The sequence below is a fragment of the Oncorhynchus tshawytscha genome, linkage group LG18 (assembly GCF_018296145.1).
Source record: "Oncorhynchus tshawytscha isolate Ot180627B linkage group LG18, Otsh_v2.0, whole genome shotgun sequence".
Classification (NCBI taxonomy): Eukaryota; Metazoa; Chordata; class Actinopteri; order Salmoniformes; family Salmonidae; genus Oncorhynchus; species Oncorhynchus tshawytscha.
This window is the reverse complement of record NC_056446.1, coordinates 9,976,928-10,004,778: the sequence shown is the minus strand read 5'-3', so window position 1 is coordinate 10,004,778 and position 27,851 is coordinate 9,976,928. Positions and strand designations below refer to the sequence as shown.

Sequence of the window (27,851 nt, the reverse complement as noted above, 5' to 3'; positions counted from 1 at the left end):
GGAGTGGCTTCGGGGCAAGTCTCTGAATGTCCTTGAGTGGCCCAGACTTGAACCTGATCTAACATCACTGGAGAGACCTGAGAATAGCTGTGCAGCGACGCTCCCCATCCAACTTGACAGAGCTTGAGAGGATCTGCAGAGAGGAATGGGAGAAACGCCCCAAGTACATGTGTGCCAAGCGTGTAGCGTCATACCCAAGAAGACTTGAGGCTGTAATTGCTGCCAAAGGCGCTTCAACAAGTACTGAGGAAAGGGTCTGAATACTTATGTAAATGTAATTCTCTACACTAGCTTGTTTTATCACAAACTGAAATTAGGCAAACTTTTTGAATTTTAGCAACCAGAAAATGGCAGAGTGATTTTCTGCATAGTGCATCTTTAATGATAAGAAGTGCCTAAAAGTTAATGAATGTTTTTAGGAGTGATCCCTGCTCAATCAAGTACAATCCTTAGATGCAACAAAAATGTTCAGCTGCCCATTTAAGGGATGGGCCGTTAGTGGTAACTTGGGCACTGGCTTGTCTATAATGAAAAAAATCTGACTGTGATTCCTTCCAAGTAGCAGGGAGTTGCAACAAACTCAAACTAACATTGAAAAACAAGTGTGTGAATAAAATGGGATAACTGGACAAGAAACACTAGGACAAATTCACACTTTATAGTAGCCTTTCTTGTCAATTTGGCCTACAGATAAATGTTCTAAAACTGTTCCCAAATGCTCTGTGTGAACACCTGCCAACGTGGCTGGTGAAATAGACCTTCTTACCTGCCAGTCTACCCACTTTTGGCAGGTGTTCATTTCCACCCCTGGTTCCTACGTCATACTTCCCGGTCGTGTCCCATAATCTCTTGACTAGGATTATATCATCGAGATTATATAATCAAATTTAAGAAAACAAGGTAATGTAAGATATATAAGATTGTATTTGTGTATAAATTTGCTCATACTCAATGCCTTTTATTAAAATATTTGAAGCTGAAGAAGTAAGACACTTCACCGACAGTTAGTCTAATTTGAACTACATCTCCTGCATCCGTGTTGGTATGCTGGATCGTGCCTGCTCGAGTTGAGGACTCACAGGAGGGTAAGAACCTGTTAATTACAGGCCGTTTGTTTTATATTATTTCATATATATATATTTTACTAAATGTTGCCAACCAGTAAAAATAAATTAAAGACTGGCAGGCTGTCTCAAGTGATACTTTATACATCTAGTGGGAATTAGTAGTTGTAGTTCATGTGTGTTCCAACTTTTTGGCTTTGTGCTTCTTCTTGGCCATCAAATAATTATAAAACTGGCATATGGGAGGTAAATTCACTCGGAAACACATACATTTTAACATCTTAAATTTCTTTGATGCAAATTTGAGATTTGTTTTTGGCTTACAAAACCAGGATCCAGGAAGTGTCACTTTGATACCGTATTAGAACAGCTCCTACGCAGCACTGCTCTGGGCTATCAGACACACACGGTAGGCTTTCAGACTCCGAGCTCGGGAACCAGGCTCGAGCGCTGGACCACTGTGTGTGTGTGTTGCGTGTCATAGTAGTGTCTGAGTTTGCAAGTAGTACTGTGAGTTTGTTTCACAGCCTGAATGGTTTTCCTACCACTCAGTGCTCTCTTTTGCATGTGATAACAATAGACAGGTCATGAAACGTTTACATACAGAGCTGTAACAATTGATGTCGCCGTTCACCTTTACAAGAGAGTTACCATCAATGACCATGACGGAATAGATATGCCACACCTTTTGGAGAGATAGTTACAATCTACTAACAGAGCTGGATAGTGGATCTAGCCCACAACAGGAGTTACAACCAGTGACACAAGACATGATGGAAGAGTCACGTGGCTGAGCTGCCAGTATAAAATATGCAGCAGGCAGCAACTGTCATTTTGGCTAGATTGCGGTGTCTACATAGCCACTTTAAACATGGCTGCTTTAGTGATAAGCTGGCATTTTGCCCCAATAACTAGCCTTTTTTTGTTCAAGAAAAAGCCCTGTCCCATTCCTAGTATGCCACAACACACATGAGGAAGGATTATGGATCGTTTTATTTACTAGTGGTGTCTAAGTATAAACCAATGGTAAAAAGAAATGTCTGGCAACAGCACCTGGTTCTCTATGGGAGGGAGCAGAGTGAGGCCAGATGGATCTAAGTGAATTACTCCTCTGTTTCCCTCTGGTTGTGTCCCAAATGGCACTACTTTTGATTAGGGAATAGGGTTCCATTTGGGACGCCGACACGGTGTTTCTCTGTTTTATGAAGGCAGGCAGCAGTAGCCACTAATCTAGTGGGGAGAGGGTACAGAGTGGCTTGTCTCACTGAGTGACTGATAGTCTCTCAGCACTAAGTGCATTTGCATCCTGCCAGTCCCTTCAGCCAACCTGAATGTCATCAGGCCTGCTTTATGCCTACTCTGGCCTCTTCATAAAGACAGACTGGTGGAAGCATGGGATGTAAGCCCAGTATGTTGTCCAAATGGCACCCTATTCCCTATATAGGGCACTGCTTTTGACCAGAGCACTATTGCACCTGATCAAAAGTAGTGGACTATATAAGGAACTGTGTGCCATTTTGGTGCACTGTTTACACACTGTGTGGTCTCAAAATATTTGGGCCTCTATGCCATTTCATTTGAAGTGAGCTCGCATAGACGTAAGTCTGTTTTGTCAATATGGTTGGAAAGGTGGACACCGGTGGCTTCTATGTGTGTGGCTAGCAAGTCTCATTCATTCAAAATGCAGATCCTCGCAGATGAACCTCCGCTTCAGATAAACCTCTGGCTAGTTACACTCAATCAAATCTGTAGTTATTCAAGTGTCCTGAATGGAAAAAAACTGCGTAGGATACACATTCACTCATGGTTGTGTCCCAAACGGTGTCCTATTTCCTGTATAGTGTGGGAATTAGGTGCCATTTGGGACGAGTATCAACAGAACCCATAGCGTTAGGTGCCCAGAATAAGAACAGCTTAGGCTACACTTTCTCCCATGTTTGGTGCATTGTTCACTGGGTGAGAGAAGTATTCTGAGTTCTTCAGCTGATCTCTCATCACGGGCCTTCAAAGGCCTCTTCTATCCCTTTCATCTCTTTCTCCGAAGTCAGCTTAAGATGGGAGATTGATTAGTCATCCTTAACTGTAAGCTCGCCTGGAGTGATCATCAGATCCATTAGGGGAAAGAAACATTATTTCTCATCTGCTTTATGAGAGGCATTGGGAGTTCGCGCTGTACTCCATCATTGTTCCAAATGGCCTCCTGTTCCCTATATAGTCCCTATGGGCCCCGGTCAAAAGTAGTGCAATATATAGGGAATAGGGTGCCATTTGGGATACATCTGGCCCAGATGGAGATCAGTGGCGATGAGGGGAAACTACTGGCGAGGCCGAGTACGGAAGAGAACGGTGGTGGGGTGCTGGGATGGAAATGGTGACGCATTCAGCCCTCTAATGCTGTAATGCATTAGTGGATACTCAGACTGGTCTCAGGGGAGGCCTGTCGGTTTTGACTAGCAGAAGTGACTTTTCATAGCAGGTTAGGGGAACTTGCGCAGCAGGTTAGGAGAATTCACGTGGCAGGTTAGGAAAAGGGTTCGGGTTAGCTAAAATTGTCCCCAACACGACTCAAACATATCTAGCTACAACCAGGTCTGCCCTGAGAACAGTCTTGGTTTCCACTAATGTGTTTCTGCTCCTCTTGTCTCATCAACCCTTGCTCTCTCTCGTTCTGTCTCTTGTTCTCTCTTTCATAAGCACACACTCATACATCCATACTAGGAGTTTCTGTTGATTTGTTGCCCTTATAACCTATATCCTCCAGGTTTCCATCTGTTTGTTTTTCTCCTCTCCCGCATGTGTTCTGTTCTACGGCTCCTACAGTAAACACTTAGCCTTCGCTTTTGTGAACCCTGTACACTAGTGATGTTCAGTTTGACTCATAAGGGTTAACATATGGTTAAAATATGCAGTGTTCAGGGGAGATCTTGACAGCAAAGGAGTTACTTGTCAATCTAAGAATATTTTGTAACTTTGCCAGGATTACAGTGGCTTGTGAAAATATTCACACCCCCTGACATTTTTCCTATTTTGTTGGAATTAAAATATATTTTTGGGGGGTTTGTATCATTTGATTTACACAACATGCCTACCACTTTGAAGATGCAAAATATTTTTTTGTGAAACTGACAAGAAATAAGACAAAAAAAATAAACTTGAGTGTGCATAACTATTCACCCCCCCAAAGTCAATACTTTGTAGAGCCACCTTTTGCAGCAGTTACAGCTGCAAGTCTCTATAAGCTTGCACATCTAGCCACTGGGATTCTTGCCCATTCTTCAAGGCAAAACTGCTCCAGCTCCTTCAAGTTGGATGGGTTCCGCTGGTCTACAGCAATCTTTAAGTCATACCACAGATTCTCAATTGTTGGACTGAGGTCTGGGCTTTGTCTAGGCCATTCCAAGACATTTAAATGTTTCCCCTTAAACCATTCAAGTGTTGCTTTAGCAGTATGCTTAGGGTCATTGTCCTGCTGGAAGGTGAACCTCTGGCCCAGTCTCAAATCTCTGGAAGACTGAAACAGGTTTCCCCTCAAGAATTTCCCTGTATTTAGTGCCATCCATCATTCCTTCAATTCTGACCAGTTTCCCAGACCCTGCCGATGAAAAATGTTTTCATGCTGTTCTCGGGGTAATGAGAGGTGTTGGGTTTGCACCAGAAATAGTGTTTTTCTTGCTGGTCAAAAAGCTCAATGTTAGTCTCATCTGACCAGAGTACCTTCTTCCATATGTTTGGGGAGTCTCCCACAAGCCTTTTGGCGAACACCAAATGTGTTTGCTTATTTATTATGGCTTTTTTATGGACACTCTTCCGTAAAGCCCAGCTCTGTGTGGAGTGTATGGCTTAAAGTGGTTATGTGGACAGATATGGAGCTTTGCAGCTCCTTCAGTCTCTTTGTTGCCTCTCTGATTAATGCCCTCCTTGCCTGGTCTGTAAGTTTTGGTGGGTGGCCCTCTCTTGGCAGGTTTGTTGTGGTGCCATATTCTTTCCATTTTTTTATAATGGATTTAATGGTGCTCAGTGGGATGTTCAAAGTTTTGGATACTTTTTTATAACCAAACACTGATCTGTGCTTCTCCTCAACTTTGTCCCTGACTTGTTTGGTCTCATATATTAAGATCATGTGACAGATCATTTGACACTTAGATTGCACACAGGTGGACTTTAATTATGTGACTTCTGAAGGACTTCTTGTTTAGGGGCTTCATAGCAAAGGGGGTGAATACATATGCATGCACCACTTTTTGAATTAAAAATACAAATATATATTTTTTAAAGTTATTTTTTCCATTTCACTTCACCAATTTAAACAATTGTGTGTATGTCCATTACATTAAATCCAAATAAAAAATCTATTTAAATTACAGGTTGTAATGCAACAAAATAGGAAAAACGCCAAGGGGGATGAATAATTTTGCAAGGCACGGTACATTGCCAGTATTGAATAGAGGGGAATCCTTGCCAATTATGAGCGCTTGAGAGACTGTTTAGTTTAATCAACTATGCGCCCGTATCAACTGTGTGATGGGCATTTGCGGTTATACACGAGTGCCGGGGGAAAGACAATGACATGAATACATGCCAGTAGTTAACCAGCCAAACTACACTATGTTTTGAATTGGCTATCTAGTTAGTTTATTGTATATCCTTTTTTTACCTGCTGTGTGAATGTGTCTCTCTCTCGTTCGCTCTCCTTTGGCAACGGTCCACTGGTAACACATGCAGGTGATGCACACACCGTGACTTTTCCAGGATTAACTAACTGGGCAAATAACATGCTAACTGGTAATTAATACCAACAAATGTTTGCTGTAGCCTTGTTTTGATCTCAAAATGCATCTTGCGACTGCATGATTGAAAGATGCACTCTGCAGAGATTGGGATGACATTGTATCCGGAGAACACTTTGTTATTGTGATATTTTTTTTTTTTTTTTGCGTAATATTTTCTACTCGTCCATTCGGACAACTTAACCTGCTGGTCCGACATTTATTTTTACTTGGCCCAGGCAAGAAGAACAAGCGTTAATGCTGAGTTCTGTCCAGCTCGCATCGGCCCCAATTTCTCCCATACTGCTTAATTTCTCATGAATCACCAACGCCGCCCGGTGAACAGCTGATTTTTGTGTGCACTGTGTTGTTTATCTCCTCAGTCTCCTCCCATGGACTTTTACAGCCCTGCCCCTCCCAGAGCAGCGAGGGCTGTGAATGAGCCTTTATCACTGATACTGCTCACAACCGTTCCAGTTCCATTCTAAAGCTGAGGTATATGAGTGGCCATGGGCGCCTATCCTAACACTGTCCTCTCTTCTCAGTCAGCTAGGTGTTCCCTATGGAGCCCAGACAAAATGGCCTCTTCTGTCCCCTTTATAGTGCACTACTGGGCCCTGGTAAAAAAAAAAAAAAGTTATGCACTATAAAGGGAATTGGGAGCCATTTAAGACACGCGCTCTGTTTGACACGTGTCTGTTCAGCGGGGGGGGAAATCTGCCAGTTCTGTCTGAATACGAGGCACGTTAACCCCCCCCCGTAGGTGATCTCGCTGTCGTCTTGACACATCACACCGCACACACACACACAAGATGACAAGCGCCCCACTGGACACCCACAAGGGGGGATTACTGTCATACACTGTGTGTGTGTTAGAGGTACATGTGGGGTCCTGTCCACACTGCCCTTATTTGTCAGAAAGCAGCATGAGAAAGGCAGAGGAGAGGCAGCCCACCGACATGACAGGGCATGCATAGCTTTGCCCGCGTATCACATCCCCTAATGACTATTGCTCTCTCATTCTGCAGGAGAAGACATTCAAACTGTGTGGTGTGTCTGTCTGTGAGAGAGAAACGGAGCAAAGGCTCTCACTGTCACACCCTTGAGCCAAGTGGCCCACGCGTTATTCACTACATCACCCCACATCCGACCGTGCCACATTTTAAACGGCTTAAGGAATTAAGGAACTATCACTGAACAAAAAATGTAAATGCTACAATTTCAACGATTTTACAGCGTTACAGTTGATATAAGGAAATTTGTCAATTGAAATAAATACATTAGGCACTAATCTATGGATTTCACATGACTGGGCAGGGTCACAGCCATGGGTGGGCCTGGGAGAGCATAGGCCCACCCACTGGGGAGCCAGGCCCAGCCAATCAATTCTCTGGCAACAGCTCTGGTGGACATTCCTGCGGTCAGAATGCCAAATGCACACTCCCTCAACTTGAGACATCTATTTCATTGTGTTGTGTGACAAAACTGCACATTTTAGAGTGGCTTTTTATTGTCCCCAGCACCTGTGTAAGTGCTTGTTTGTTAAATCCGCTCCTTGATATGCCACACCTGTCAGGTGGATGGATTATCTTGGCAAAGGAGAAATGCTTACTAATGGGGGATGTAAACAGAAATATTCTTTTTGAGCGTGTAAGACATTTCTGGGATCTTTTATTTCAGCTCATGAAACATGGGACCAACACTTTACATGTTGCGTTTATATTTTTGTTCAGTTATTATTATTGGTGATGATTTTCTCCTTGTCAGAGATGCACCACTTGTCTGGTTAAATAGTGGCGACGAGAGGGACTTTTGGCCAGTAAATGTAGATTTGTTTGTGCTGGTGGAAAGTATGTTTCTGTATTAAAGGGGTAGCTTTGTTCTTGTGACTCTGTGTTGTCCAGTTGGCCTTTGTCCTAGCTATTTTAAACATAGTGGGACAAAGTCTATACTGTCTAAGGGGAATCGTGTGTGTGTGTGTGTGCCCTGAAAGCGTAACAAGGTCTAGGAAAATAAGAACATACATCATTAGCTATCTTTCTCTGACACACACACACACACACACACATGTTTGTTTTACTGTCCTCGTGGGGACCAAACAATTGATTCCCATTCAAAATCCTTTTTTCCCTAACCCCTGAACCTTAACCCCAACCCCCCTAACTCCTAAGCCTAAAATAGCAATTGTCCTTATGGTGACCAGCTACACACGCATCAATCAGTGTAAATAATGAGTGAAACCTATGTGGCAGGAAGTTGGGAGTCTGTATGAGGTATTAGTGTGTATCTCAGCAGGAGAGAGGCTTAGTGAGCCTGGCTTTGGTTTCTAGCGCTAGCTCCATTAGCATGTGTCTGTAACCACGCAGAACAGACATCACAACCACACAGCAACAACAGGGTTCCTTTTGCTGCCTCCCTGCCCTTAAACCTCTGAGGCCTGGGATGCAGCCCAAATGGCACCCTATTCCTTTTTAAAGTGCACTATATTTTAACTAGGCCCGTAGGGCTCTGATCTGAAGTAATGCACTATATAAGGAATAGGGTGCCATTTGGACTCATCCTTCGTTAAGGCATAAGAAAAGACCACGAAAAAAAGAGAAGCCCATTTACCGCCAGGAGGCTAACCATGTTTATTTTATTTGTATTATTTTATTTAAAAAGACTGGTTGATTTTAAATAAATATGAATGGGGGGGGGTATATTTCAAATTCCCTTTATTACGGGGATGATCAAACACGGCCGGCTATTAATTACACTACTTGCAAGTGTACACATTCCAATCAAACACACTCAAGGCACACAGATAATACTTCCTCTGCACCAGGGGCTAATGGCGATGCTGGTGCCTAAATAAGGAATGACACCCTGAACAACGAATAACGGGAAATGACGCAATCACACACGATGCGTTCTCAATGTGCGAAAATGGAGTGTGCATTTTCTAAACTTGAGTATGGTTTAAATGCCAGGAGGTTCTGCTCATTTCGGCTCTTCTTCTAGTAGAAATGAATGCACACTTTTCCACAATACAGATGAAGAGGTGGGCTGCACGTTATAGGCCCTAGTTCTTTTCAAGTAATATGGCAAATAGCAAAGATTTTGCTGTGGTGTTTAATTGTTGGCCAAGTAGTTTGAAAAGTGTTGGTGTTTAATTGATATACAGTACCGGTCAAAAGTTTGGACACCTACTCATTCAAGGCCTTTTCTTTATTTTTACATATTTTTTACATTGTAGGATAATAATGAAGACATCAAAACTATAAAATACCACATATGGAATCATGTAGTGACCAAAAAAGTGTTAAACAAACATATTTTATATTTGAGATTCTTCAAAGTAGCCACCCTTTGCCTTGATGACAGCTTTGCATTCTCTCAACCAGCTTCCTGAGGAATGCTTTTCCAACAGTATTGAAGGAGTTCCCATATATGCTGAACACTTGTTGGCTGCTTTTCCTTCACTCTGCAGTCCAACTCATCCCTAACCATATCAATTGTGTTGAGGTTGGGTGATTGTGGAGGCCAGGTCATCTGATGCAGCACTCCATCACTCTCCTTCTTGGTCAAATAGCCCTTACACAGCCTGGATGTGTGTTGGGTCATTGTCCTGTTGATTAACAAATGATAGTACCATTAAGCGCAAACCGTATCGCTGCAGAATGCTGTGGTATCCATGCTGGTTAAGTGTGCCTTGAATTCTAAATAAATCACTGACAGTGACACCAGCAAAGCACCATCTCTCCAACCCAATGCTTCAAGGTGGGAACCACATGCGGAGATCATCCGTTCACCTACTCTGTCTAACAAAGACACAGCGGTTGGAACCAACGATCTCATATTTGGACTCATCAGACCAAAGGACAGATTTCCACCGGTCTAATGTTCATTGCTTGTGTTTCTTGGCCCACGCAAGTCTCTTCTTCTCATTGGTGTCCTATTAGTAGTGTTTTCTTTGCAGCAATTTGACCATGAAGGCCTGATTTCATGCAGCCTCCTCTGAACAGTTGATGTTGGGATGTCTGTTACTTGAACACAACTGATTAGCTCAAATACATTAACATGGAAAGAAATTCCACAAACCTTTAACAAGGCACACCTGTTAATTGAAATGCATTCCAGGTGACTACCTCATGAAGCTGGTTGAGAGAATGCCAAGCGTGTGCAAAGCTGTCATCAAGGGCTGGCTACTTTAAAGATTCTCAAATCTAAAATCCATTTTGATTTAACCCTTTTTTGGTTACCACATGATTCCATGTGTTATTTTATAGTTTTGATGTCTTCACTATTCTTCTACAATGTATAAAATAGTAAAAACCCTTGAATGAGTAGGTGTGTCCAAATGTTTGACTGGTACTGTATGTTTTAGCACTTTGGTTTCACAAAATAAATACTGTATATGGAACGAAATGATCTGTTTCTGTCTGCAGTCCTTCATCAATAGGATAGATGGGCTACGGTTTAGGTTGAATGTGATAGTCTGCCTATAACCAGCCTGAGTAAGCCTATAACTCCATTCCTCCCTTGTTCAGAGTTTAGAGACATTCATTGAATTGGAAATGAGCTGTTATCAAGCTGGTTAATGCAACGCATGTCTGTTGAATTTGGAAAAAATCCACCCGCGCTCAGCCCCGCACCACTTACTCAATCAGGAGTAGCTACTGTGTTGCGGCCCTGACATACTTTACACTTTGCACTAAACGGTACATGTTAAATAGTATGCCGTTTTAAGCATGTGGTACGCTAGTATGGGTAGTCGGACACGGCCACTGGGTTAACTGAAGTTCAAAGGAATCCCTTATCGGGAAGAGCATCTACAATAACACCAGATCAGTTGTGTTACTAATACACTGAGAGACAAATTATGAAATCCACTGTGTGACATAGTGGTTGACACAATATTCCCTAGCACCATCACCAGATTCTAGCAGCAGAGCCAATCAGGAGCTACAGAAGGCTTTAGGAGCACCTGATTTGTGTAGGTTGGTGCTTTTTTTGGTGGGGGGGTGTCGTCAGTGTTTTATGTTCATGTAAGCTCTAGTGTAATCGTGTTTCCATCAGGAGTGTGACACTAAAGACTTTGGGCGAGCGGAATCAACGACCTCTGCATCATTAAAGACTGTTGCTTTGTGAAGTCATTATGTAAGTGCCAGCTGAAAAGTACCCAGGACTTTGCCTTGGCTCCAAGTTCGAGCAGGACCTCTGGAGCCATGGCCCAGTGAGACACGGGTACCAGCCCACGTAGATGGAAATGCGACACACACACACACACACACACAGAGACAGGCAGTGCCTCTTGGTGTGTATTTATTTGCCCACGCTGTTCTCTTTCTCTATCAAGAGCCCATTTTGTGAAAATGATAGGTTAAGGAAAGAGAAATATTTGTATTACAAAACAATAGAACTGACTAATGTTTACTTGTGGGAGAATAGGAGCAAGTGCAGCTCAAAGAGTGAGTTAGTGAGGAGCGAGAGAGAGAACCAACAGAGAATATGAGGCATAAGATGATTAAAAGGTCTAGTGGGGGCTTTGAGCCCAGAACTCGTTTCAGAGGCAGAAAAATGCACCGCAATAAATAAACCAGCAAGGCAAGGGGGAGGCTGCTGAGTTTGAAAGATTATAGCAGAGTAGAGCGGGAAGAGAACGCAAAAAGCCTGCATTCTGTGATTTCCTTCTTCTCTCTGCTCTGTCTTCGTCTGCTGTTCATTAGCTACATCCTGCTCTCTGAAACAACCAGCCCCCCTCTTTCCCGTTCCTCAATGATTTTTGTTCTTTCTGCTGTTTCCATTCCCCTTACACATACATTCATTTTCTCCCTTTTTTTCTCTCTTTTCCATCTTCTGAATTTTTTTTCTCTCTCTTTCAATGTCTGGGCTCCCGTCCTCTCCCCTGTGCCCGTGCTTTGATAGTGGGGCTATGGTATTTGAGGGAGTGAAGGGGGAGTGTGGGAATGCAGGGTGTAAATTAGAATGCAGTGTGTGTGTTTCCCTACACGCACACATACACTGCATTCTAATTTACTTGCAGGCTGAAAGGAGTGTTTCTCTTGAGCCCTAGAATGTATCCTCTCGCTCTCATTTCTCCTCTCCCTTTTTCTCCGTAGCTCCTTTGATTCTTCTCTCTCTCCTTCGTGCTCTGCGGCTCACTCCCCATAATTAGAATGCGCACAAGGGGGACGGAAAACGAGAGAGAGAGAGGGAGGAGGAAGGGAGAGTAAAGTAGGCAGAGAGCGAGGTGGGGGTGTGTGCTGCCGAGGCAGGCAGAGCTGGGAGCTGGTTGGCTGAGCAGTTGGCAGGGGGTGGGGGATGGGCTGCCGTGCTGCCATTGGTTGGCCTGGGTCCCAGGGGCAGATGGGGGAGAGAGGATGGGAGCTCCAGTGCAGTGTTCCTCTCCTATATTCTGCTTTCCTCAGCTCTCCTTCTTTCCTCTTTGCTCTGCTCTCCTCTCTTCTGTGAGCTTCTACAGGGAGCCAAGCTCCGTTCAGCAACAGCTCATCAAGCCCGCCACAGCGCTGAGGTGGAAAAGCATCACAGGGCCTGTCTGTTTTTACCCGCTGTGTGCGTACGTGAAGAATTAGAGGGGAAGACTCCCTCCCCACCATTTCTTGATCTTTATATCATTAGCAGTCAATGTGCTGTGCTGTTAGATCGTAGACTGCATTGCAAGATGAAATATAAGCTGAAACATTAGTTGTTGGAGGTAAGGTTGTGCACAGACTACTACAGGATTGAAGCAGTATTTCTATCCATTATTAAGCCGTAGAGGCATGGCTTGGTTTAAGCTGTATAGACATATACTGAAATGATCAATGACACACCTTTTAAATTTGGTATCAAATCAAAGTTTGTCATGTGCGCTGAATACAACAGGTGTAGTTGACCTTACAGTGAAATGCTTACAGGCTCTAACCAATAGTGCAAAAAAGGTATTAGGTGAACAATAGTTAAGTAAAGAAATAAAAACAACAGTAAAAAGACAGTGAAAAATAACAGTAGCGAGGCTACATACAGTAGCGAGGCTATATACAGCTACCGGTTAGTCGGGCTGATTGAGGTAGTATGTACATGTAGATATGTTTAAAGTGACTATGCTTATATGATGAACAGAGAGTATCAGTAACGTAAAGAGGGGTTAGCAGGTGGTGGGTGACCAACTTATATTTCTCAGTAAAAGTAACCCTCCCACCCCAAGTCTCCTATATGGTTATTTATATCGGGGAGATGCGGGATAACTTAGTACCCTCGCTAATGTGAATTAGAGTTTAGAGCAGTCTGACGAGGGTGAACGTTGATCGCATTCGCGCCAGAATAAATTGCATGTGGGGGAAAATCTCCCTCCGGTTACACACCGTATCCCCAGAATTTTTAAGACGTCCTCTTCCAGACTCTTGACAGACAGGTGTGTCTGCCAATGAGATGTTGCCATGGGGTGAGACGTGGGCCCATGCCATTCCACTGGAAAGTGAAGAGTAACATGCGTTTTTGAATTATTATTATTTATTTTTTACCAGAGATCAGATTAGCGGGTCACAGAAACACCCTATTTCCTGTATAGTGCATAGGTTTAATTTTTTAAAATTTTTTATTTATTTAACTAGGCAAGTCAGTTAAGAACAAATTCTTATTTACAATGACGGTACTAGTGCACTATGTTGGGAATAGGGTGCCGTTTGGGATGCAGTCTGTGTTCCGCCGTCAGCTTTATCTGTCGTCTAGCACACGTTCTCATTCTCACACGCTCTCTCTAAAACCTAGGACGAGAAGTGTGTTCTCAAACCAGCTACTCTGTCTGTTCTACCTGCAGTCTATCCAACCCCCCACCCTCTCTTTCTTTTCTCATCTTTCTGCCTGTCTCTCTCTCTCTCTGTCTCATCTTTCTACCAATCTCATCTCTCAAAGCATCTGCTGAGCCAGTAGTTTCCATTTCAAAGCAAAGCTTCTTTCATTCGGAGCAGAAGTGATGCTCTTGAGGTGGAGTGTCCTCAACCCCCTCCCCCCTCTCTCTCTAGCCCTCAACCCCCTCCTCTCTCTCTCTCTCTCTCTCTCTCTCTCTCTCTCTCTCTCTCTCTCTCTCTGTGTCTTTCTCTCTCTCTCTAGCCCTCAACCCTCTCTCTCTCTCTCTCTGTGTCTTTCTCTCTTTCTCTCTCTGTGTCTTTCTCTCTTTCTCTCTCTGTGTCTTTCTCTCTTTCTCTCTCTGTGTCTTTCTCTCTCTCTCCGTCTCTCTCATTCTCTCTCTCTCACTCTGTCTTTCTCATTCTCTCTCCAGCCCTTTTTCCTCACCGTACTGCATCACCATGAGGATAAACCAAGAACAAAAGGTGTCCAGGGAGATTACAGCTCTGGGTCAAATTAAACATCCAGTCCATTTCACAGTGGAACACATGGGTTGTATTCAATAGTGTACACCATAGCAAAAATGTTTTGCAACAAGTTTCAAGTTCAGGTAGTCCCACGCAGTTTGTTGGTTTTCTTCCTTTCAGTGTCTAATGAATACAGCCATGGGCTGCAAACAGAAATGTGTTCATGGGCAAAATGATCAAACATGAAATAAACATATGTGCTTGGTTTGAAGGCTTGGGATGTCCTGGACGATCACTAGAATACAGTCAGGCGGGCTTGTCTTCTCATCCTCCCAGAGTGGCTGTGTGTGGGGTGGCAGATTATAGGTTCTGTGTGTGGCATATTCCGTCTAGACCTTTTGATAAACGGAGGAATGGGCCATGATGGGGGCTAGGGATGCGTCCCAAATGGTGTCCTTTCCCCTATATAGTGCCCTAAATAGCCTAATCCTGATGTAGTGCCTTGGTCAAAAGTGGTGCACTAAATCGGGAATCGGGTGCGATTTGGGACTCCGACTAGAATATGGGCAGTTGTTGCGCCTGCCTGTCCATCACCAGACGGGCACTAACCGCTGCCACTGCCGGTTACCACGGTGGCAGACAAAGGTGCCAGCTGGCGCCGTGCCAACTGCAGTGGCAGAGCAGGAGGGGTGGCGGGATCAGGATCAGGCAGCCAGTGGTGACGTCTGCTGCTCCCCCAATCTCTCTCGCTCTCATCCTCTCTTGCTCTCATCCTCTCTTGCTCTCGGTCTTGTCCCTCACTCCCTCATTGATTAGCAGGAGGAAGAGAGAGCGAAGGGAGAAGGCAATTATGCTGACTAAATTGCGCTTTTTTTCCCATCTACAACATCAAAGATAATGAAAGTCTTGGACAGGTTTCAAATTCGCCAGCGGGTTTTATTTTCGTGTTCCACGCTTTCTTCCTTTGTTCCAGATCGTATTGGTAAATCTATTCTACACAAACTCCCATCTCCCTCAAACATGTCCCGCACCTCTATTCAAGCCAAATTAGGAATATATTGTTTTAATTGTACTGCTCAGCTATATTTGGTTTTTACACACGCGCCCAGCCTCAATCACACACAGGCACCCTTAGAGAAATCAGTCAAATTGCTGCTGTCCCCGTTCCCCACTATTTCTTAAACGCTATCATTAAGTCTCAATTATTTCCCAGCACAGCCCTGCATGTTTGTCGTCTGACTGCTACTCATGATTGCAAATGCTGATGCTTCTCTCCTCAACTCCTCCGAGAGAACTCCTTGGGATGGGTACGTTTCATTCTATTGCTAGCGACTATTCCTTCCCCCAAGCCTCTCTTCTCCTTATGACGCCATTCCTCATTGGTGGTTGGCTAATTCAGGCCCGGAGCCGATTGGCCCTAGCCTGCCCGCAATATCTCCACAGAGACTGGGGCATCCAGAGCCACGGTGATGGGCGCCGTCTGAAATGGTGACACCACAAAAAGCCTCTGTTGGCTGTCAATATTTAATTGGGTGTGAATGTGAGAGTTTTCCCCCGGGGGGCGTACATGTGTTTGTTGTGTTGTGATGGCGGGAAGGAGAGTGACTCACTCATCACACTAACCCTTGGGCTAAATAGCAGACAGGATGAGAGGGAAGAAAGATAAGGAGTACCACAAGGTTATATTTCAGGCCCCTCTCAATTGATCATTTCTTTATTATGGTATTGTTAAGGCAGTGCTTATGGAGTATTCTTTGGAAGGTGCAGTCACAGTGGGCATATGAACTGTTTTTTCAGGAAGAACCTCATCCTCTCTCTTTCTCTCTGGCATCTGTGCACATCACATACACTAAAACACACAAAAGCTCACTCTTGTTCACATTACCATTCTGCACCAGTGCTTGAGTTTGCTGTTTCTTCTGAACTCATCCTCAGAAGAATAGCCAGTCAGTCCTCTTTTTAACATGGCATGACTGTGCCTCTTCCTCATCCCAGAGAGAGAGAGAGTGTGTGTGTGTGTGTGTGTGTGTGTGTGTGTGTGTGTGTGTGTGTGTGTGTGTGTGTGTGTGTGCCCTCCCCTCTAGAGGCTGTCTGTCTAATCCCCCATCCATCACTCCGCACAGAGGCACGTTCCCACCGTCTCCAGACACACACACACACACACAGCCTCCAGAGAGCGCTTATCAAACCTAATACGCCAGCGCTCCTTTCAGATTGTCAGATTTCACAGTAGGGGAGAGTCTGATTCCCCTCATCAGTCTTGTGAATGTCTCTGTGTGCGTACACACCACAGTTTTCTGCTCAGGGCTACCTCCACCACCGCTGCTGCCTCCTACTGCTTCTCAGGAGGCCCAATCAGGGACAATTTTGATAGGGGGGAGATCTAGACGAGGCCCAGGCAGTCCCCCTGGCCTTCCTTGGCTTTCAGTATTTTCTCAATTGCATATTTTTCAAAGGCAAACTCTTTTCTTTCATCAAGCTATATGGACAGAATCAAAAGGCTGGGGGATGAAAAAGAAGAAAATGGCGGCTGCTCTGGTGAATGTGTTCATGGTCATAGCTAGTTTACATCCCTGGTTTCATCTAGTCTGTCCCAAATGGCACCCTAATACCTTTTTTTATAATGCACTACTTTTGACCAGGGTCAATAGGGCTCTGGTCAAAAGTAGGGCACTATATAGGGAATAGGGTGCCATTTGGGAAGGCTTGTCTTTGATTATAAGTCCTTGGTCCTGGTGCGGCGTGTCCACATAGCCAGGGTATGAGTAGCAAGGACAGTAATGTTCTGGATGTACTTACTCCCCCACACTGCTGCCTGTGATGAATCACAAGCGCAAGCACACACACACACACACACACACACACACACACTCAGGCTGAGCCATTCTGAGTGCTGGGAAATCAGCAAGATACTATAAGAAACAGATTTTCAGCAGCTAAACAAAATGGCAACTTCCTCTCCCTCTGCACTGTGGTACAAGTGTACTTGGCTGTTTTAAAGTTGAGTTGTAAGTGTTTCTGTAGAAAATGTCATGGTTCTCTGTTGTTGTTTTCTTTTACATGGCTGCTGCCCAAACTCGAGGGTAACGCTGCATGGAAAGAGTGAACTGAGAGGAGCTGACTGCATGTGGGCGCTACTGCTGTGCCCGTCTCTCTCACTCTCTCTGCCCCAATGAGAACCCACATTCATTTATTTATCCTTCCCCTATTTCACTGCAGAGTCTAGAATGGAAAGGGGGATGAGGGAAGGGAAGGAGGTAAAAGCCCGAAAGACCAATGAGGCTGAATAATTATATTCATCAATTTAGTAAGCCGAGGCCCATAACGAATGTGAATAATTATAACCATAAATCATGCAAGCGGCACAAGTCTCGAGGAATATGTAAACAGGTTTAAGTGGCCCTCCAATGCCTTTCAAACTTTGAAATAAAGGCTTTTTTTTGCAAATGTGTAACACATACTGAAGAGGAAGGCCTTGGCTGAGTTCTTTTGACCAGGGCTCTGGGCTAATCCCCAACCCCCCCCGTGCCTCTAATGACGCAATCCGCTTCTGTGATGGCGAAGTAGAAAGACTTTTGGAACACATTTGGAGCTTTAGAGGAGTGCAAATGAGAGGAGAAGAATCCCACTGCACAGTAAGGTGCATTCAAGTATAATTGGCTGACGTAGGCTAAGATTGATAGCAGAAGATATTTTTTTTTTATGCAGAGATGGTCTTCACTGCTGTGTGTGTGGTGTGTGTGTTTTCAGTTACTGATCATACATTCTAAGTGGTTGTTATGGCCTCAGATTGTGTCATAATGAAAGGTCGTAGGTGAGAGCTGCCTGTCCGCCAAGCGCCAACTCCAGCTCTGAGTGGGGGCTGTATTACCACTACACCAGCAGTCACACGTCATGACCGCAGTCAAATTCCACGTGACGGTTTAGTCACAGTAATTAGGCTTCTCCAAGCTGCTGATGCTCATTTGTAGCCTACCAAACTTGCTAACTGCCTGGTACTCAGTACTGTTGTTCCTATAATCACTCTTGACATCAATGCAAATGTGTAAAAAATTAAATCAAACACTTCATGAGAGCCCATGAGCTCATGTTTGCCCAACATTTCTAGGCCTACTATATTTATTTCTCAACTTTTCTAATATTAAGCACATTGCTTTGCTTTCCAACAGGAGTATAGCCTACCTGGCATGAAAATGAACCAAGGGAAAAGCGTCCTCCATTCGCTATTTAATTAAGTGTAAAGATGTGTATTTTATTCCCATGCTCCTGTTCCGAGACGGGTGCATGATAATGGTCCAAAACAAATGTCATTTTAGGACTAAGGAGGGGGGAGATAGTAATAATCTATTATTGAGAAGAGAATTGTATTGGATTCAGCATTTGTGTACCATGTCTCCTAGAGGTCTGAATCAGGAGTTTGATATCAGACCATCTCTTACATTTCTTACAAATCACTTTGATTTGTCTTGCCTTCCAGGTCACCTACTTGGTCATTTTGTAAATATACACTATCGTTCAAAAGTTTGGGGTCACTTAGAAATGTCCTTGTTTTTTTTTTTAAAGAAAATCACTTTTTTTGTCCATTTAAAATAACATCACATTTATCAGAAATACAGTGTAGACATTGTTAATGTTGTAAATGACTATTGTAGCTGGAAACGGCTGATTTTTAATGGAATATCTACATAGACATACGGAGGCCCATTATCAGCAACCATCACTCCTGTGTTCCAATGGCACGTTGTTAGCTAATCCAAGTTTATCATTTTAAAAGTCTAATTGATCATTAGAAAACCCTTTTGCAATTATGTTAGCACAGCTGAAAACTGCTGATTAAAAGAAGCAATAATACTGGCCGCCTTTAGAGCATCAGCATTTGTGGGATCGATTACAGGCTCAAAATGGCCAGAAACAAATAACTTTCTTCTGAAACTCTTCAGTCTATTCTTGTTCTGAGAAAATGAAGGCTATTCTATGCGAGAAATTGCCAAGAAACTGAAGATCTCGTACAATGCTGTGTACTACTCTGCAACTGGCTCTAACCAGAATAGAAAGAGGAGTGGGAGGCCCCAGTGCACAACTGAGCAAGAGGACAAGTACATTAGTGTCTAGTTTGAGACGCCTCACAAGTCCTCAACTGGCAGCTTCATTAAATAGTACCCGCAAAACACCAGTCTCAACGTCAACAGCAATGAGGTGACTCCTGGATGCTGGACACATTAATCTACTTTACAAGGGGTGTAAGCCTAACTGGCATACAAAGGTGGCACTTGAGTGTCGAGTAAAAAAGTACCTTTTTATAGTGAAGTATTTCATGCATAATCACATTTCTGGTCACTTTTGAGAATGGTGTTTTCCAGCTAATTTATTGCATTTTGGAACAGTCCCACTTATAGCCTACTGCCGTGTGTGCATTTCCTGCGTTTATAATGTGAAGAAATAGCCTAATAGTTTATCAACATTTTAAGCTTATGTTCTGAGCTGTTGCATCAGCCTCATTGCTTTTAACAGTTTTTTATTTTTTTTGATGCGAGTGGTTGTATTAATTTGGGATCTTAAGGCATCCCACAGCCCTAGCATCGGCTGCACAGTTTCCACAGGAATCGGTAGCTGAGTGGGAGGGGAGGCAAATGACTTGGTCCCATGCCACTTTGGAGGGCAACTCGTTGGCACTATTAGACATTGGCTCCACTCCTGATAAGACATTGACGCCGTTGGCATGGCTCTCTCATGGGTGTAATTTGGCCAAATTTGTCTAAATACCTGAGTTGTTTCTGCCCAGTTATTTTTTTCATCAAGTAGGGAATAGGGCGCCATTTGGAACAGACTGACAGTCTAGCCTAACTGCAGTGCTGGGAGAATATTTTCCACCATGCGCCTGCCTGCCTGGTTTTACGGTAACTCAATTGGGTAAAGCCTTCCTGGACTTCAAGAGAAATTTCCAACACTCCAATGTCTCTCCGTCTATGTTTGACGTTATGTCAAGTCATCAAGTAACTGGTAAAGATTTGACTACCTACCGGTGGAGGTTCTTAATTTGTATTTCAAGGTGTTCTTGACCTTAGCAGACTGGCTCGAAGTCAGAATTTCTCCTGGGTCATGTTAATGTAGAGCACACAACGGAACACGTTTTTAAAATGTTTTGCAACCGGAAACTAATTTGCGTTTGTTATTGGTCTCGTCCAGGTAGTCACTCACTCAGTTTTTTTTTCTTATTCCTTTTGGTGTGTGTGAACACCACCCTGGCTTTCCCCTTGGTTTGCCTCACACTAACCTTCCTCTCTTGTCTCCTCTACTGTTCCAGGACCTGTCTGGCACCATAGATGACCTTCCTACGGGCACAGAGGTGGCCGTCAGCTCAGCGGTCAGTGCTTCGGGGTCCACCAGCAGCCAGGGCGAGCAGAGTAACCCGGCCCAGTCGCCTTTCTCTCCCCATGTATCCCCGCGCCTCCCCGGCCTGCGCAGCGGCCCCTCGCCCTCCCCCGTGGGATCACCTGTTGGCTCCAGCCAATCACGCTCTGGCCCAATCTCCCCCGCCAGCGTCCCAGGTATAGAACGAAACCCTGCACCTAGTTCTAGGAGTAACCTTCAAACACTATACCCCATCTCACACACACACATATCATACTCCAGACAGGGAACAAGGGCCATTTTGCCAGGCTTGATACACTAACTGAATTTGTAGTATTTCAGCCATTTCTAGTTCAGAGAGCAGTTCTGAGACCTCCACAGTGGAACAGCACAGCTCTGGTTGTCATGACTGGCACAACTGTGGAGGAAAAAGAGCTCCTTTGTCTCATTACAGGCAGTTCTTTCAGAACTTCTTTTGCATTAGCGACTCTATAGTAGTTAGTCACAGTGGAAGAGAGAAGTCTGGTTCCGTACAGGCAGCTGGGGATTGGTTCCGTACAGGCAGCTGGGGAGGAGCTCTAGCCTCAGCTCCAAAACAAAGGCCTCAGTCATTAAAATAGTTTCTAAACTATGTTAGCAGTTCGGAGTCACTGTAATACAATTACTCTCCCACAGTGCAGTGCCTTGTTGCCCGTTTGACGCCAGGCTGGACTAGTTTAGAGAGAGTTGTCCTTATTTGTGGCCAGAGTTACAGTTTATAGCCCGACCCTTTCTCTCTCGCTACTCTGGGTGGTGATAACGAGGTCGACGGGAGACTATTTAGTCATCTACACACACTCTCACCCCTACTGGGAGAGCCGTCAGCCATTAGCCCCCACACTGAGGTACCAACGGACTTGTGATCGCCTCTGCATCCCATCGCCACAGAAACTGCTGCACACGCACACATACACTGTAGGGCTCATTAAAGGGCACCAGGCACACAGCTCCCAGGGAGAGGGGTTCGTTTTGCTAGACACACTGCTGCTCTTCAGGCCAACACACTAACACGATGGATATGGATGTGTGTGTGTCCCACTGACGTTTGCTTCCCTCTTCTCCCAGGCACCCAGATGGCCCCCCAGACCCCTGGGAACATGTCTGATGTGGGCTCCCATTCCACCCTGAGCCAGTCCCCCATGTCTCAGGAGAGAGGTGAGATTTTCCTGCACATCACACCACCTTGGGAACCACGATCCTCCTCTCTCCTCCAGGATATTTACCATGCGTGTGAACGATGAAGTCCGCGGGAATCGGTATACGCTCGGATAAGTCAAGTACGAGGGGGGAGCTTTTTGCGCACGTCCCCTTCATTTCATCGATGGTTTGATAAATGAGGTTCCCCTCTTGTACACAATCTTGACCCTATGAGGGAAATATTTGAACGGAATATGGGCAACTCTAGCTTTTAGTCCCTCCCTAATGATGTATACTAGTGAACCTATGTCCCTCTAGGAGTCAATTTCCCCTGCTCAGTCGCAGGTGTTTTCCATAGGATCATTAGTACAACAGATTAGCCATAGATCATCTTCCCTTCAATGCCTCTAAACCACTGGGCTGCTGTCAGCACTGGGCCAGACCTGTGGCTGTGTCCCAAATGGCACCCATTCCCTATATAGTGCTATGATTTTGGGCTCTGGTCAAAAGTAATGCACTATGTAGGGAATAGTGTACCATTTAAGACGCAGACGCCGCCTTCATAGAGGAACCGTAACCCTGTCTCTCAGCAGTGGCTGCCAATATGGTTGTCAGTGATGTCAGGCCATGTCAATGAGGCTGTCCAGCACTGGGGCTGGGGGGGGGAGTAAAGGCCCAAATCAAATCATATTTGTGAGTAGTAGTCAAAATAACACCTCGCCAGCCAGACAGAAGCTTTTTCTCACTGTCTGAAGGGGATCATTGTAACAGTGGTGGCATGAATACAAATGATCACTCACTCCAAGGCCCAAGTTTGGGGAGGGGAGTCAATTAAAATAGGTTTTGTGAGTGCTGTGAAAGCCCAGGGAAGGGGAAAGTCATGTTTGTTTGTTTTTTTTTGACCTCATAGAGACTATGAATAAATTGTTAAAGGGATAGTTCACCCAAATGAATTGCTGTCTTACCGTGTCCATGAACTGATTACAGGGCAGGGTTTTTGTTAGGAAAGGTTGGCACCGGACATTTGGCCAGGAGCATTTTAATTCACAAACATTTAAGACATTTACCGGGTTCATATGCATTGGTTACGCAACCCGATTAGGGTGTCAACCCACAGAGCTCTGAATGCCAGGAATCACATTTACTCTGAATAAAAATATAAAACGCAACATGTAAAGTGTAAAAGATCCCAGAAATATTAAATACACACAAAAACCTTACTTCTCTCAAATTTGTTTACATCCCTGTTAGTGAGCATTTCAATCCATCCACCTGACAGGTGTGGCATATCAAGAAGCTGATTAAACAGCATGATTGTTACACAGGTGCAACTTGTACTGGGGACAATAAAAGGCCACTTTAAAATGTGCAGTTTTATCACAACACAATGCCACAGATGTCTCAGGTTTTTGGGGGAGTGTGCCACTGGCATGCTGATTGCGGTAAATGCGCTGTTGCAAGGGAATTGAATTTCTTTTACCATAAGCCACCTCCAACGTAATTTTAGAGAATTTGGCAGTACGTCCAACCGGCCTCACAACCGCAGATCATGTGTAGGGTGGCATGTGGGCGAGCGGTTTGCTAATGTCAACGTTGTGAACAGAGTGCCCCCCATGATGTGTACATATTCACTGTCTTTATCATTGGGTCAGTGCCACTTTTGTTAGTCCCAGAGTAGTCTACCCTGTAAATTGTGTGAAAAAAAACATTCTGCTAATGTGTCCAGTCATTTAAAATGTAGTAGAATGGCATGCAATTTGTTTAAGAAAGGCCAACATTTCCCTGTGATATAGCCTGCTTACTGGACGCCACTACGTACGACATTGAACAGTCTTTTTTTTGATTGAGTTATATTATTAGACTAAATCATGACTATCTTACATAGGTCTACAAATGTGAGGTTGCATGGAATGCATTTTTTATAAAGGTGCATTTTTATGCTGAAAATTAGCTTCCCCAAACGTAAAACTCATAAGCACAGCAATGCGCACAAGGCAGTAGGCTACGCTAATTGCATTATGTTTGTTCCATAATGCAATTAGTGGGAAAACACCATTTGTGAGAGGTTTCATGTGACAGAGATGAAAATATCAGTTGAAATTTAGAAAGGATATGTAAATATGCAACATGGAGCACGGGTTGCTAATATGACTAGGAGTGTGCCTTTGGTTACTGGACAATGGGAAAGAAAAAGTTGATTTGGAAACCAAAAGACTATGAGCGAAAAAGGCTACTTGTTTCAATGGCATATGGAAGTGTTTCTAAAATAATTGCCTGCACGTTTGGTTAGATTTTGGCTAGGCTACTATCAAGGCAAGGCATGCCTCAAAATAGTTAGTAAAACGTTCAGGTTTTAAACAATTAAGTATGTGTTTTCAAAATGCATACTGCCTCCAGCTCATTGCAATATGACAATCTGAAGCCTGCCTAGTTGCCAATGCACTTGAATGGCGAATGGGAAGCGTGCTTCAATTCACCAGTTGAGAAGAAAGAAAATTGTAGGCCTCTTTTTAATTGTGACAATGTTTTTTTTTTATTTGTTTTTTTACATGCAATTGCCTTTAGAATTTTTGCGCAGTGATTGGGCTTATTAAAGCACATGTTTCACTCCAGCAGCAACAAACTGCTGTTTGATGAGCTGTCGCAGCATCTCTCGTGCTACATCAACTGGTATTTTAATCAATTCATTGGCTAAAATACATTTGAACATCTTGGCCATGTTCTGTTATAATCTCCACCCGGCACAGCCAGAAGAGGACTGGCCAACACCTCAGAGCCTGGTTCCTCTCCAGGTTTCTTCCTAGGTTCTGGCCTTTCTAGGGAGTTTTTCCTAGCCACTGTGCTTCTACACCTGCACTTTGTGCTTCTACACCTGATGTAAGAAGGGCTTTATAAATACATTTGATTGATTATCTCGCAATGGGCTTCTTTTTTTAAAATCTTGGACAATTGACCGGTGGCAATTTTATTTATCGTCTTTTCATTTTTTTGAACGGAAAAGCCGGCTATTACCGGCTAACGGAAACATTGATACAGGGTAAGGAAACAGTATCTAATTTGGGTAAACTATCCCTTGAAGTGGTAGTGAGGTACGGTATTCAAATGATTTTCTCACTACTATGCCCTTAGATGTGGTTTTGATCAAACAAGATGAAAAGTTAAAATTTATAACAGATGAGACCTTTTCTGCAGTGGCCGGGCGGATGTATTAGCTCTTGTGGTATTTGCCGCCCTATTCAGATCAATTTAAATGTTTATTTGGTCGTTCGCTATAGCATTTAGTAGTGCTTTTCAACAGACAAGGCTAAGTGTTACCATTCAATTGAAGTGAGTTCAGACTTGCAACATTGACAATTGGGTACTCATATCATTGAGTACGTGAGAGATTATTAGAAATGTCTATTTTTTAAGTACCCCCATTCTAACCTTCCTTTAGTTCGGGTCTCCGTTTGAATGCATTTAAGATTATCTCCCTCTCCCTCCCTGCAGGGTTCCCACCTGCCATGCAGCGGAACACCCCAGGCCCCCAGCAGTCGGGCCAGGGGCCCCCCGTGTCCCCTCACCCCTCCCTGGGAGGCTCCATGCACCCGGGCTCCTATCATCAGCAGCAGCAGGGGGGCCCTGGCCCCTCGTACGGATCCCAGACCAGCCAGTACGGCCCCCAAGGTAATATTCCGCTCCAGGGTGACGTTTCCCCGAAGTACAAAACTAGGATCACCTACCCACCCCCAATCCTAACCTTAACCATTTAGTAGGGGAAATGCAAAGCTGACCTAAGATCAGCATCTAGGGGCACTTCCCCACGAGGTAAAACATCCTCTGTGCAAGGGACTGATGAGTATGTCGGTGCCCAGTAAGACAGTCCAGCCCGTTTCTTCACCCTAGTCTGGCCTATAGAAAGACTGTCTTTACTTTACTTAAATGTGTTGCAGTGTGATGTACACATTTAAATGGTGTTTCAGAAAAAGGACAAGAACAATGCATACAGTAGACAACGAATTCACAACAACAGTTATATACAGTATGAGAGAAGAGCAGCCTGCTGGGGTTAGTGGGTGGATAGGGGGGACACTCTCGCCCCTGAAGCAGAAGGCTATATTTGACATTTACATTTAGCTCTTATCCAGAGCGACTTACAGAAGCAATTAGGGTTAAGTGCCTTGCTCAGTGGCACATCGGCAGATTTTTTTTCATGTTGTTGTGTTGGGGATTTGAACCAGTGACCTTACGGTAACTGGCCCAATGCTCTAACCACTAGGCTACCTGCCACCTAGTGGAATGGTGCCAGTGCTATGACTATCCTATGGCCCAACTCCAACACGTTTCTACAGGGTTGAGAGAGCTGGGCTTTTTCCGCAGCTAAGTAAATCTCCAATCAACCTCCAAGTTTTCCATTCTCTACATATACTGTACTCTCCCTCCCCCCCTCTGTGTGTGTGTGTGTGTGTGTGTGTGTGTGTGTGTGTGTGTGTGTGTGTGTGTCAGGGCTGGGGTAATGGAGGAGAGCTGTGTGGCTGGCTGTGCTTTCCAGCAGACCTGGGTTCAAATACTATTTGAAATCATTTCAAATACTTTATCTGGGCTTGATTGAGCTTGCCTGGCTCAATGGAACCAAAATAATAGTCCCAAAACTCTAAACCCCTCCAACCTTGCACTCTACAGGGACTAAGGCAAATGCTAAAAGTATCTGAAAGATTTCAAATAGTATTTGAACCCAGGTCTAGTGTGTGGTGTTCAGAGCCTACTCCAGGCCTAGCAGGGCAACAGAGCAGAGCAGTGGCACACACACACAAGCAAGGACTATTAATCAGGCTTCTGGAGCGGGTGGGGGCGAGGACCAGAGCTATGAAAACACACACACATCGGCCACGCATTCATCATAAAGGCACAACGCATGAGATGGATTACCATAATGACCCAATGTGTGTGTGAGCCCCCGCTCCAGATGAGTACACACAACCCAGCACACACACACACATTGGTTCATGGGTTGGTTTTCTTCCTCAGCTGAAACAACAGAGTAGCTTGATGAATGCTGCACAGCAGGCTTTCATCCAGTCAACCAAAGGGTTCTCGACGCGCCGCATGTCTCCAGTAATTCAATTAACTACATTCCAACGTCTCAACCCTAAAGAAAGCCTAAAACAGAGTCCCCTTCACAACTATCTATAAGCATCTATGCAACAGCCCTGAGCAGTACAGATCCCTGTGGGCGCTGGTCAAAAGTAGTGCATCATATAGGGAATAGGGTTCTATTTGTGACTCCATAGACTGTTTCCTTGGACACTCAGGGAGGTGGAGGGGGGTTTACCTAGTCTCTGATCCGTGTCACACCCAAAGATGTATACAGTAAACAAAAATATAAACGCAATATAAACATGTAAAGTGTTGAAGTTAAAGATCCCAGAACTGTGCAAATACACACGAAAAAAAGCTTATTTCTCTCAAATTTGTTTACATCCCCTGTTATAGTGAGCATTTCTCATTTGCCAAGATAATCCATCCACCTGACAGGTGTGGCATATCAAGAAGCTGATTAAACAGCTTGATAATTATACAGGCACAACTTGTGCTGGGGACAACAGAAGGCCACTCTAAAATGTGCAGTTTTGTCACAACGCAATGCCACAGATGTCTCAAGTTTAGAGGGAGTGGGCAATTGGCATGCTGATGGCAGGAATGTCCACCAGAGGTGTTGCCAAAGAATGTAATGTTAATTTCTCTACCATAAGCCGCCTCCAATGTTGTTTTTGAGAATTTGTCAGTACTTCCAACCGGCCTCACAACCGCAGACCACTATGGCGTCGTATGGGCGAGCGGTTTGCTGACGTCATCATTATGAACAGAGTGCTCCAAGGTGGCGGTGGGGTTATGGTATGGGCAGACGTGAGCTACGGACAATGAACACAACATTTTATCGATGCCGATTTGAATGCACAGAGACACATTGACGAGATCCTGAGGCCCATTGTGGTGCCATTCATCCGCCGCCATCATCTCATGTTTCCGCATGATAATGCACAGCCCCATGTCACAAAGATCTGTACACAATTCCTGGAAGCTGAAAATGTCCCAGTTCTTCCATGGCCTGCATACTCACGAGACATGTCACCCATTGAACATGTTTGGGATGCTCTGGATCGACGTGTACGACAGTGTGTTCCAGTTTCCTCCAATATCTAGCAACTTCGCACAGC

The 27,851-nt window shown here is 44.4% G+C and overlaps 1 protein-coding gene across 10 annotated transcripts in view; it reads left to right on the top strand.

Moving 5' to 3' along the window:
• The window catches only part of LOC112217314 (AT-rich interactive domain-containing protein 1B-like), a 109,856-nt gene that overhangs the window by 56,553 nt on the left and 25,452 nt on the right, over positions 1–27,851 (top strand). For all 10 annotated transcript variants that reach the window (XM_042300633.1, XM_042300626.1, XM_042300632.1 and 7 more), the window contains 3 exons: positions 20,432–20,675; positions 21,583–21,672; positions 25,144–25,320. In XM_042300633.1, coding sequence (XP_042156567.1) covers positions 20,432–20,675; positions 21,583–21,672; positions 25,144–25,320 — 511 coding nt within the window. The remainder of the gene's footprint in view (positions 1–20,431; positions 20,676–21,582; positions 21,673–25,143; positions 25,321–27,851) is intronic.